The sequence below is a fragment of the Diprion similis genome, chromosome 10, assembly GCF_021155765.1.
Source record: "Diprion similis isolate iyDipSimi1 chromosome 10, iyDipSimi1.1, whole genome shotgun sequence".
NCBI classification, from domain to species: Eukaryota; Metazoa; Arthropoda; class Insecta; order Hymenoptera; family Diprionidae; genus Diprion; species Diprion similis.
In genome coordinates, this window is record NC_060114.1 from 5695641 (window position 1) to 5709217 (window position 13577).

A 13577-nucleotide genomic window follows, 5' to 3' on the forward strand; every position below is an offset into this window, starting at 1 on the left:
ACATCGAGACAATCCAGAGACATTTGATTAAGGTGAGTATATAGATAAATAAGAATTAAATCTCAGAAGTTAAAAAGAGAGAAAAAACAGACTTTTAACTTAGCTGGCGAATTGAATAGCAAAGAAAATTGGGAAGAGTCAAAATAAAAGTATCCGAGATCGTTATAAACAATCAATGAACTCTGAAATATTTCACTTCGAACCCAAAACAAGACACGAAAAAAAAAAAAGACAACAACAACAACAACAACAATAAAGAATTATTCGAAGCAATAACGATCAAGTTGTTCCTCGTATAAATGAATTTCCATATCCTCGCCGAATATTTTATTAATCAATCAATCGATCACACTAATAACAACAAGTACACGATGATGTATAATTCCGTTTGGCGATGGCGATGTGAAAACGAGTGAAAAGAGAATGAAGTTAAAATTATCAATGAGAAGAAAATTTTAGTCTAGCCCCATTCCTTCGTCCTCGTCGTCGTCGTCCTTCTTATCCGAAGAATTGCCTCCGCCGCCTTGCGGTGGCTGTTTTTTGCTCTTGTCGTCCTGCTGCTGCTGTTGGGTTTGGCCTGTGGATTTTGCCTCCGTTTCGAGGGCGGTGACAAACTCTTCCAAGTTTCCAGTTGCTGCAGCTGCGACAGCTTCGTTGCCCAGGCCGAACTGACGGACGACAGGGCCGGCCTGACCTGACTGCAAAGCAGACCAGAACATTGATAGCGCCTGGGAGAACTGAGGGGAAGATAGCGTCGTGCACAAGCTGTCCCCAACCGGCAAGTGAGCGCTCATCTCACTCTCCAATTTATCCGTCGGAGCTATCGCGCCAGGGATGGAACTCGTCAGCTCGCTCGCTACGCCCCTCTGCCGGACAATAAGCTGCGCTGTAGCTGACCGAGAACAACATATGAACCCTTGCCCGCTGGCCCAACTGCTCAACAACCTTAGCGCATCCGTCAGCCAGCCATTTTTCAGGCTTAGAAGGTCACCGCACAACCAGAAAAACATGCCGCAGCTCAAGTGTTCGACGTTTATTAATTTTGAACTAGCAGCGATCGATCACTGTGTTTTTAAGTATTGTTTAAAGATTTTATTTCAGAGTTTTTGAGTTCAGCGTTCCGCGTTTAGTCTGTTTTTTTTTTTTTTCGATTGGACTTTTCATGAGCGGACAATTTTTATTTCTTCTTATTATTATTATTCTGCTAATCAACTTGCCTTGTACGTCGTAAGCGTGGTATCAAAGGAATCTATTCTAGAAAAACGACAGGTTTTCGTATCGATATATATTGCTACACGGTGGCCACTCAATTTTATTTTGCAAACTGTCCGAGTTTTCGCACATTTCAATTCACATTTCGCAAAACCTTCTCCACATGGTAATTTTTAAAAAGGTTGGATACTTGAGTAGTTCACTGATAAGAAAAAAGAATAAGATAATAACAGAATATTGTGAGAACTGTTGGATATGACGTTCAGACTTTAAACGCACATATTCATATTATTATTACTATCGTCATTGTCATTTTTGAAAATAAATATTGATAATAAAGCATACGCAGCATATGAAACAAGAATTTAACAAAGATTCGAGCGAGCGTAGCGAGACTGAAAAATTATGAACAGCTGGTACATTATTATCAACGATTGAAAAGTTTACAAGATCGCACTGAACACAGTATTTCATGGGATTTTAAAAAACAACAGCAAGTAGGTATTCGCTAAAACTCCCTAACTGATTTTCAGGTTTTCTAGACAAGTGCCAGCTTTGTTTTGGACGATAAGCAAGAGAATAATACACAATTGTGTTGTCGAATTGATTATATGGATTTTTCAAACCCTACTAAGATGTTTCTGAAAGTACGAATAAACAGGAGAGGGATAATGAGAATAAGACACGTGTTAATATCGTTATTCTGTCTGTCACGTGAATCAGGGATTATAATCGTCTGGCCGATATCTGTCAGTGAAGTTGTAAGATGTTTAGCTTCCAAGAAACGATACAGACATCAATATTAAACTGTTTACAAAGTTTTCTATGCGAAATCACTAAGTAGCCTTTCAATTCTTTGCCACGTTAACAAGAAGAGTCATTAGACTTCCGGAGCATGGATTTTGCTGAAACTTTTACAAGGTTTGGAACTAGATAAATAGAACTTTAGACGTTCGCTTCCATTCATTGGGCTTTCCTTCGCTCAATTTACAATACATCAGGTTCTCAAAAATTCGCTTGTTTAAGCTCGACTATGGCTCTGAAATAATAATAAATCCTTTTACACTAGAATCTATATAAGCGCCTGTCGTTGAAACTAAAATAGAGAATAATGAAAGTTAATATTTAGCACAAAAATACAAAACAGATTTCATTTATTAGGGCATTTTATTCGCCACACTGCCAATTTTAACCGCAGTGAAAAGTTCAACAGATAAAACTATACATCGGAAGCTTTATATTTTGGGCCAAGGAAACACCCCTAAAAGTTTCAGCAGAACCCGTGATCCGTGAGCAAAGTAGTCTCAAACAAAGTGGAACAAAACGTAAACAGAAAACGTCCAAAAGTAAAAAAAAAACAACGGCTTTAAACCGGCCACGAACCATCCTTCGAACTTCCCATTCTCACTCTGGAGATTCCAAGTTCACAAAAAGAAAAATAATAATAATATCAAACTAGAATTTCGAACTACAAATTCACATCCGTGAACAACGATTTAAAAGCATTTGAGTACCATATTACATGAAAATATGACATTTTTTTAAAGATATTTTTCCCACCATATTGAATTCACGATTTCGCAAATTTGACTATATATTTGTGATTAGTGACCCAAAAAACACATTACGGTGCCAATTTTCATTTAAATCCATTCATCCATTCTGAAGATATCATTTTTATTTGAGTTTTTGGAATTTTGTTATTTAAATAATTCGAAAGGTACCGAACTGATCAAAGCTAAAACCTAATCAGTTCTAACGATAAGTTAGGAAAAGCAATGTCGATTGAGACCAAAATCATTGAACCCAGGTAACTCGTTCTCGAGATATCGTCAGACAAAACAATTGATCAAACACATCCATACATGCACACAGAAGTTCGTCGAAGTGTCGAGATTTAGTGAAAACTCAACTTTTCATCTTCGGGCTCACTATAATAATTTCCTTTTTTCTCTGAAAACAGAGAAATGGGAAGTTAAAAAAGTATCTCAAATCAGATTTTTGTGTAGTTTCACCGAACTTTCGGAACAAAAAATCACTGAATCACGATTATTCGACAATCAGTTAATTACCCATGATAAACTTGATGGATTCAACTTAAATGAAGAATCATTGTCTGTTGTCGAGGAACATCTTTTACCGTTATCAGACTGAAGTTTGCTCTCTAATTCACTAAATTTTAAACAGTCAAATGATTAATTAGAGGCCCGAATAGCCTATAAAGATTATATCGGATGCGCAGACTGTTCAAAAACATATCGAAAGAAAAAAGATGACGAAATAACGGTTGGATGAAGATGATTTAAGTTGGTCAAGTTCGATTTTGTCATAAAAAAAAATCCCCTTATCAAGAACTTCCGAGAGATTGTGTAATTGTTGTAAAATTGATTCAATGCCGATGAAGATGAAGACTGAATATGAATGGAAGATACGTGCAGAAAGTTATAAACTAAACGATCTATAATTGGTTTAATTGCTGTCATTATATACTGGCCGTCCATATTTCAAATTCAACTTTTCTGTTATTCATTTTTCCTATTTACTTGATGAATCGTTGCTCCTTGCTTTCGTAAATCAATTATTACTAGCGAATAACCGGTATTGAAATTTTTTATCAGCTCATTGAAAAGTATACTGATGTACGAAAACTTTAGAAAAGATCATTTTCAGAAGAATAATTTATCAACATACAATTATCATATTATTTAAAATTTTAGGATAATGAAAATCCGTTTTAAAATTATCAAATTCAGCTCAACTCTCTATGGTTTTTAGATTTCGAATAATAGTTGCACAATTTTTCGGTCTTGCATCTCTACAGAGCCTATCTTATTACAATGACAAAAATTCAACAAAACAAAAATTAGAGCAGGTAAAAAGTCTTTACCAAACAAAATAAATCCAGATAAAAATTATTTCAGGTTTGTTTTTGTAACAACCGAGACGTATATTAATTTTCGCCGACACTAATAAAGAGAAACTTCGTTTATAAATCCTTTTTTCTTTCGTTTAAAATTAAACCACGTACTTTTCACTGTTGCAAAAGAATAAAAAACTTCATTTTAATTTAACAATCACAGCATGAGAGGCGAGTCGTTTAAATCGAGGAAACGTTTACAATGGAATGAGACTAAGTGAGTTGTCGCGAGAATTATAGGTAAATGTCAGTATCAGTATGGCGTCGTTACACTGATGTTTTGTCTTCACTGTTGTCGAACGTGATAAGAAAAGTGGCTAATGGCGGTGGCATGTTTTTCTTAAACTCGTAGAGTGATTCTATGAAATTGGTTTGCGGCTTTAATGAGTAAGAAGATATGGTATCGCCTTAATCTAATGTCTATCAACTATTGTTGGGCCTTATCAATGTATCCTTAGTGTGTATTACGAATTCAGTTGTTATTCACTCACTATATATACTTATATACTCACTGAGAAAAATAAAAGCAAAAGAAATGTGTCAATTATTGAACTTGTATTGAAAAATGAAGCAGACGAATAAAGAGAGAGACAGAAAGACAGAGATTAAATAACTGCTTATAAAGAGGACAGAGCTAATCTAATCAGAACTTTTGTGTTTCATCACGAACTCGATATTGACAAGTGCTTCAAAATCAAGAAAATACTCGTAACTCATCTTTACCGATTTTTTTTATTTCTTGTTCCGGCAAGAGTTTTTTTTTAGCGTTACTTCATCATTTACTTGATTAATAATCAAATGTTTCAGAGAATTTTCACGGTGTATTATGTTATTAATAATTTTTAGAAACTTTTTGAGAGTAAAGGAAATATCGTTGGTTGTTTTTTTAAAACATTCTCTTCATATAATTATACCCAAGCAGTAATAAGGATGATCGAATTTCAGGAGAGTATCGATAAATTTTGAGTTATTGTTTACTGATAAATTTCTTAGCAGATCCTTTAGATGTCGTGCGTTTTAATTTCAAACAATAATTATGTTATTTTGATTGGGTTTTTTTATTGGCTATCTTCATTGTTCAGAAAAACAGTTTGTTAAAGTTTAGAGAAAAAATCAAATCTGAATGATGAATTGTCTCAAGTTTTTCAAGGATATAAAAACAATTAAAATAAAATTTGCAAGAAATATTAATGCACAAACAAAGTATGTCGAGAAGCTGTTGAAACACCTGATTAGTTATACACACAGAGTAAGGATTTATTAATTAAAATCTTGCACTTTTCAACTTGAATTGTACCAATATCTGATAGAAGTGTCTTACAAAGAAAAAAAGTTCTGCAAAACTGTTATCGCTGTTTTGACTCGGTTTCATTTTCGTTCGAATGAACACACGCAATTTCTAGCAGATTAATAATAAAATCTGAGCGGTAAATTTTTGGCAGAAAACAATAACGACTATAATAAAAATAACTAACTATCTTCGACCTCTTGATGTTGCTACAAACATTTTTCGTGCGATCGCCCAAAAACCGGATGTAATAATGTATTCAGGGGCCAAAATTTATAGAAGCGATAATAAACTATATTGATGTTAATATTAATATTGAGGCCTTTACGAAAGATTAAGAAAAAAATCATTAATTTATAATTTTAAAGAAACAAATTTGAGGGAGTTAAGTTTTCGAAATATGATTAGTTTTTCCTTTTTTTAACGGTTTACTGAATTCCAGGCAATTCTAGAGTTGTGAAATAACGGTTTTGTCCTTAAAAGTCCGTGGTTACATTAACGACACGAATTTCACCGGATAAAAAAGTAATAATGATAATTAAAATATAAGTACAGGATCAAATCTAAGGTACGGAAATAGATATTACCTGAACTACTGGAGGCTCGCTTCCTGCTGGTGTAGGTATTCCGGAAAGAAAACTCTGCAGATCGCTGAGCTGGATTGGATTATTTGGAGTCGCTCCTGCCGCAGGTGTGGCTGCAGGTGCCGTTCTTGCCGAAGACCTGCTATTGCCTGCGACGGATAAAGCTGAATTTTAAATTGGTTCTTTGCATAGGAACAGAAAAAGATCCAATCTATATACGTATATAAGAAGCAGAGATATACTACATTTTTTTATTACAGCTACAAATCTAATTTTCATTTGCTTTTTCGCTTCTCTGCTTTAAACACGTAGAAAATGTTTTCTCTTATCCAAAAACTCGAGCTCTTTTAAAAGACTAAACATCTCTCACTCGATGGTCTTGGAGTTTCTGTGATTGCAGCAGGTGCAGGTGTTTGAGCAGCTGGAGGTCGCGTCGCGCTTGTCGTCATGGGAGTGGAAGACGAATTCGTCGAAGCTCTGGTGCTACTCTGACCAGTCGACGGCCTTGTCATCGTACCGAGAAGGCTGCTCAGTCCCCCGATCTGCCCGACACCTCCAAAAAGCTGCATCAACTGCTGCTGAGACATGTTGTTCAACAGGTTCTGAAGATCTCCGTCCGGAGTTCCTCGTCCGATATGTGGTGTCGGTGGCGTCGGAGGATTGTTCAGTACCTCGTTGATCTTTCTTGAATATTCTTCATCCTTGTCCGTTTTAAGATCCTTCGGAAGATAAGGAGAATAAGATTTTTCAATGAAATTTAACAAGGATAGCTTTATACTTTGTTTCCAATTCGCAGCATTGTTTTTCGGATTCATGCTCTGTGGAAATCCAATGAAAAGGATGTTTCACTTAAAGTAGCAAAACAATGAATCACAGAAGATTGATATAACTTTGACGATGATTGGAAATATCTGTAATGAAGTTAGTAACGTTAACATAATGAATCATAAGAAGGAAAAATCACTATTTTGCATTTTTATAAAGACTTTGAGGTAGTCAAGTTTTTTAAATATGTATATATTTTTACTTATCATAATTTGCTGCACTTTAGACATTCTTAAAACTGCTAAATAACGATTTTACCCTGAACGTGAATCATTATAATAACGTTACGAACTTCAGCTTCATAGTAAATATTGTTAAACAGGTTTTCAACACTATCGAAATGTTTAAAGTATCTTTTCTTGATGTTTGCAAATATATGAATCAATTATCAATTAGTTTTTCGGTATGGATTGCTGACTACAAACGCTGGTTAAAATCAGAGATTAATAAAATCTCTGCGTATTTCTATCCACCTGGAGCCAGAAAAGGAATTTCCTGCTGGACGATTTGAAGCGAAGGTGATACACTCTGCCCGTCTTGCATTGTGGTACATGTTTGAACTCGCAGTCATCCGGAAAGATGATCAAGTCCTGAAAAAGATGAAAAACATAATTAATTTAAGACAACGAATCCAAACAAGATATAAATTTTTAGACATTTTATTGATATCTTTTTACTCTTTTTTTTAGACCTTGTTTTTGGTACTGGAGGAATTTTTTTACATGACCATGGCAGAAAAAATTCCCCAAAACTGAAAGTTAAAACTTCCCACTGAATGTTCCTATACTAGAAAAAAAAAATTTTGTCATGAGAGACCGTGAATAAAAGAAGGAAATAATGATATCAAAAGTTGTTGTCATGCTGAAAGAGCAGATTTGGCGATCTTTAATATCATCCGTTGTCTACAAATCTAAATATAAATACACAACTATATTTATCAAATACGTAAAAGTATAGATATTGTTTTTCTCCACATTTTACCTTGTATTTTCGACACCGAAATTACACAATCTAGTAAATTTTCTTCTGCTTGTTGAATCAATAATATTCAAGTTAATTGAATTAACTTCTTAATTGGTGAAGAAAAGTGGAATAACAATAATGAGAAAGCTGACAAAAGTATTTATTTTCTCACAATTGAATACTCATCTAGTGCAAATTATTTGTTGCATTGCGCGGCAGGAAATTTGTGATAAAATAATGTTGAGCTGTTCGTATTTAAATAATAACTACTGAGGAATGATAATGATCTTTTGAAATCAGTATTTAATTCTTACGTGGACAATAATTTCTAGTCTCACCATACCAAATCGCAAAAAAAAGTGGATATCATAAGGAATTTATAGAAGTCGTAGGAAATTGTGAAAAATCCTATAAAATCAATGACAAGCATGAAATTACTAAAATTATTACAATAATTTGAAATTATTTGTAATTTGTGTAACAGTTTAAAGAGGCTTTTGGAGAGTTCAGCAAATCGGTTGATCAATTGTAGGTGAAAACTTACGGCGAGCATAAGATAGAAAAAGACATTTTAGCAGTATCGACTTGACAATGAACTTTGAGGGAATTAATCGTTGGATATTTCGCAATTACAGAATGATCTGAAATTCAGGATATCATAATAATAAGGAGAAACATATATGAAATTCTGAAAACTAGAAAACTTCAGAATCATCGTGTAAAATTCTAAATTGGTGATGTTTTTTATAGGTGTTTGGTCAAGTCAAAGTTACTGAATTCAACCTCGTTATATACTCACGTCCTCGACGATTCCGGAGGTTCTGTCTTTCCAGCAGAAATGCATCAGGGAGTCGTCTGACTGATAGACGTAGAGAAGACCCTTGCGAGTGTCTGGATAAACCATTTTGCCCTTGACGGTCATTTTGCCGGCTTTAAATTCTACCAGATTTTTACTCGCGCCGCGTGTCGCATTGTTACCGAATAGAGCACCGCTCGACATGCTTATTGTTACGTTTTTTCCACTTCGGTACACGATAAATTACAACAAATTAACTTTTCTAGCGTATTGGGGTCTACAGGCAACAGCACGGCACTATTCGCAAAGATAAACTCGATGACAATGCATTTTGTTGTGGCTGCACTGATTAATCAAACTTGCCATATCTCGAAAAAGAATTACGCGACGCGTTTGTTTAGTGGATTTCTAGTTCTAATGTTGGCTAACTGTTCTAGGGAATTTAATGGCTGCGTTGAGTTGCATCGTCGCAGGCATGGAGACTAGAATAAAGGAAACTCAACTCTATATAATGATTAGAGTAGATTGTTGAATTTCATCAAAAGTAACGCTCATATACATAAACATCGATCGTGACTATGCATGGACGTAGAATATAATTCCTACGTCCATGTGACTATGTATCTTACGTCCGTGATTGTGACTGAAATAAAACTGCTTCTATCTTCCCATCAGTCGTTAGATCTTTGCGATATCAGCGCCGTTCAACGTCAGCCAGCGCAAGCCTCATTATACGGATTTTTTATGTACAGAGCCGCGTTCTTAAACCTTATTCTAGTTACTCGAGTATCATTGTTTCTCTGTTTGATCTTATGCGCTTGACAGAGATACGATGATACCTAAATTAACTCGAGTTAGATTTCAGAACGCAGCTCAGGAGGCTTAAAGTACTGTAGCGTAGGAAAACTTTCCGACATGGAAAGCTTCCGTGATTCTATATGAAAAGAAATAAATAAGTATTGGAGGATGAAATATGGAACGAAATAGATTTGTCTTTATCTTCAATTGAGCCAAGAGAAATTGTTGCAATTTATTGGCTCACAAGGGAAAAGCCGCTGAGGCATAAAAACCCCTTATTATTACAGTAGTAAAGTTGTGTCAAGAGTGTATGTATGTACTGGTTAAATTGAGGAGAAGAGGAAGAGAACAAGAGAGTTCCGATCGCGACCGGAATCGCCGGAGACTCGAATCAGACTGACTAACCGAGCGTCGTTTCCCGGTCAGTTATTTATTCTTCCAACGATCAGCGCCATCTTTTCGGTTAACGACCAAGCACCCAATCGCGTACCCCGCGATCACGCCTAAACTTGTACGAGCGGTAGAGATTTCGCGTATCAGATGGGGTCACATATTTCTAGAAAGTACGCGCGGACATGGGAAAGGTGAGGATTGGTACGGTCTGAACAATACGGTTTTTCACTTTTCAAATTTCCCACCATCCAAGCATTCTTATCGGTTTACAAAGTTTAGTTAACCAATCAAAATGCTTGGATGGTCGTAAATGTGCAAACTAAAAAACCGTGATAAGCCTCGTGTTTTTCATGTCCCCCACTTGGGTGCGTTCCGTAAGTTTGTAGCTGGCAGCGCTAAAAACTCCCTAGATCTGAACTTAGAGAATATTAAGGGTGCGTTCCGAAATTAGCTGGCAGCGCCAAAAACTCCCTAGGACAGGGGCAGAGCTATCCATGAACTCGGCAGCGCAAAAGAGATAGAAGAACAGATAAAAGACTCATCTACAATTTCCGTAAGGTACAACTTTGCTATTGGTTGCATCCACAACGAATACCAGTCAAGCTTCCTTTCACGCGTATCTGATTAGCTGTCCGTAGAACACTACTGTTTATCTTCCAACTTCCTACTGAAGCGGTTACGATTACGATTACGGATATTGTGAACTGTCCTTTACAATATTTACTGACAGTGGATCACACTTAAAAATTGTCGCAAACGACGCTGCGCAGCGCTGAGTTCGAACGTGTTCGGGGTGCATCTGCGTCACGACTTTGTGTAAATTACTGCTGAATTTATTGCTTTTTCGTAATTAACTTAACCTGTGGTGCTGGCCTTGGTAAGAGATCGTCATATGAACATTTCAAAGTTTACCCAGAGCTTCGTTTTCAGGCGGTGTGCCTGCGATTGTTTTCTATTTTCAAGATAAGCAAATGACGCTCACAATTTTACCTTTTTGTATTTACAGCGAGACTAAATCACTGAACTAAATTCGTAAATATTTTTTCAATATTCGAAGATGTTCAAACCAATGTTGAACATGCTACTCGCTTTAGAACTTTTCGTTTTCGTTTTCGCGCTGTGGCTGCACGCGTTATCTGCGAGAAATCGAAAATTTGAGCTTCGATTTTTTCACCTTGGCATCGGCTGAGTTTAAACAACAATTATAATTATAATATTAATATATTGCATGACAAGGGACGAAACTTATCGATTGCGACGAGTGTTAAATTTGCGCCTGAGCGCAGCGAGGCGGGCTTCAATCACACGAGTTGCGAGTGCCAACTTTTGACCGAGTCACATACGATCGTTTTTATAACAAGTGGATGGAAAGTAGCGGGGATTTGCATGACAGTTTTACAGGACGCGAGTGTTCAATTTCTTCTCCCTATAGACGAAAGTGAAGCAATTGTGTACCGCGTATGCGCGAACCCTTTTTTACAACACTAAAATAAAATTGACTACTTTCGTCCCACTAAACTGCTATGCAAAACGCCAATTTTCATGCACGTATGATAAAAATTACAATTTTATGTGAAATCAGTGAATATTACAGTAAAAACTTATATTTCAACGGCAGATAGAATGGAATCTTGGCCATACCAGTCAAAACGACTGAATAATAGAACTAGAAATAGAAGTTAGGATGTGAATTTCAATTTGGTCGTAGCGCTAGAAGCGATAATAAATTTGACATTCCAGAAAAAAACGTACGTAACTGGCGAAAGATAATAGAGAAGTTACAGACTGCTTGTTTCATATGCCAAAATTTTCGAGGGCCTGACGTAGGAAAATATTCAGAATTAGAAAAAGTTTGCACCTATATAAACGATAAGACTACGAAGAGAAAACAACTATTTACCCACAAAACTATTTCCAAAGAGAAGCTACTAACTGTCAGTATGGTCCGCTGCCAAGTAAATGGGTGGATGTGCGAAGAATTGCACTATTAAAAATGTATTACCACAAATTTACTGTACAAAATTATTGTCAATTTACGAAATCAGGTTGCAAATTTACAAATTCAGTATAACGACGTAATGTTCCGTATTCGAATAAAATTTCTAATACTGTGTATAGTTCCATACAGAAATTTTTCACAGTGTGTTTACGGATCTGGCTGCTAACAGTTTCGAACAAACCACCCGGTACGTTGTTGAGGAAAAAAGCAATGGTTATCCTTGATGGTTTCAGAGAATACACAAACAAGAACACAAAACGTAAAATAGGAAACTGCAACGAAGACCTGGTTGTCGTACTCGGTAGTATGACCTATAGGTTACAAGTATTTCATGACGTCGTCAAAAAACACTTTAAAGACAAGCTGAGATCACACTACAGTAAGTGGATGCTACAAAACGGCCATCTATTGTAGAAAAGCCTAGAAAAGAACTGAGGAAGCCAACCGTCACGCTATTATTGGAGTAGATCAAGGCTCCTTAGCTATAAATTAAAAGTGAAACAATAGTCAATGGCTTGAAAAAATATTGTATCAGCAATGATATGGATGGTACGAAAGATGGCAATGATTCAACAACAGAAGATAGAACTGATGTTAACACTGATCGGAACTCTGACATAGACATTGACAATGACTCTGACGTAGATTCTGACGATTAAAGAATCTAACCGAACCAATACTGTTACCTACAATCTATTAGTGTATCTAAATTTCTTTTACACTTGAATGATACAATATTTCTTGTAAATATCTGTATAAAATGTATTTCAACGATAAGTGTATCAACAAAATAAAGTTCATAAATTCATATACTTGTAATAACAATTGCGCCATAAAATTCGGCTAACCACAGAACCTGGAAAAAATCTGACATACTGTCTGGAAATTGGGGATTGTCTTATATTCGGAATTGGCTCATATTCGGAAGAATATGGTAACTTCAACAGTACTTGTCAACGTTGGTAAGTTCCACGCGTTTGGATCACGGATGTATTTCTCACCCCTCTATCACGTGGTAACAATTGTCTGTAACAATTTTTACATAAATCCATTTTCCTGTTAGGTACACTCAAACCGGATTGAGCATCGCGACCAGTAACACCGCAAAGTTAGCATTTCGGTAATAAATTGTATTTAATGACTGATACAACTTTCTACATTTAAATTTATCAGACAGCAAGTATCAATCAACTGCAGACTTAACTCATTCAAATAGAGACAATGCGCTATTATATCATCTGTTAATTCCTATTGTTTCGTATATCAGTTATATCAGTTGCCCAAATGTTCCACTGCAGAGTTTCGGCAAATGGGAATGCAGTTTAGGTAGCAGTGGCATAAGATGATACACTCGAAAATCACTTGCTGATATCCCTTTACACAAAATTATCACGTGTCTTGTACGATTTAGCGTAAAATCATGATCTCCTAGAATCTGGGTCCTGAATGTCTCACTTAGCAGATGGATTACCAATCGTTCGAGCATCGGCATTGCGAGCCGCGATGATGAGGCTCCAGTAATGGTTTTGTGAAATGGTACTCGGCCTTTTTTTTTTTTTATTTCATATTCATTGGAATCCTTGGAATAACTTTCGTTGGCAAGGTTTAGGATGACAGGCAACCATACGATACTGTACCGTGAAGTCAAATAGGAAGGGTCTCAAAGCTTAGATCATTTATTGACGTTCTGGTCTGAGTCAACACACCTGCTTGAGCCGTGGATGTCTTCGCCTACCAGCCTCACGTGTGCTGAGCAATAGGTTGGCTAATGACGTGTGCTGGCTGGATTGAGGGCACCTAGG

The 13577-nt window shown here is 36.2% G+C and overlaps 1 protein-coding gene across 2 annotated transcripts; it reads right to left on the reverse strand.

The window, feature by feature from the left end:
• Positions 1-290: 290 nt before the first annotated feature.
• Positions 291-8939, reverse strand: LOC124411028 (proteasomal ubiquitin receptor ADRM1). Of its 2 annotated transcripts, none has more exons than XM_046889858.1 (5): positions 8589-8939; positions 7300-7416; positions 6372-6720; positions 6005-6150; positions 291-866 (listed from the first exon to the last, which is right to left on the reverse strand). In XM_046889858.1, the coding sequence occupies exons 1-5, from the start codon at positions 8787-8789 to the stop codon at positions 456-458; spliced, it is 1224 nt and encodes a 407-aa protein (XP_046745814.1). In that variant the 5' UTR covers positions 8790-8939; the 3' UTR covers positions 291-455. The 2 variants fall into 2 exon arrangements, with proteins under 2 accessions (XP_046745814.1, XP_046745815.1); XM_046889859.1 differs by having other exon boundaries at positions 291-698; positions 8589-8931.
• Between the last annotated feature and the right edge of the window lie 4638 nt (positions 8940-13577).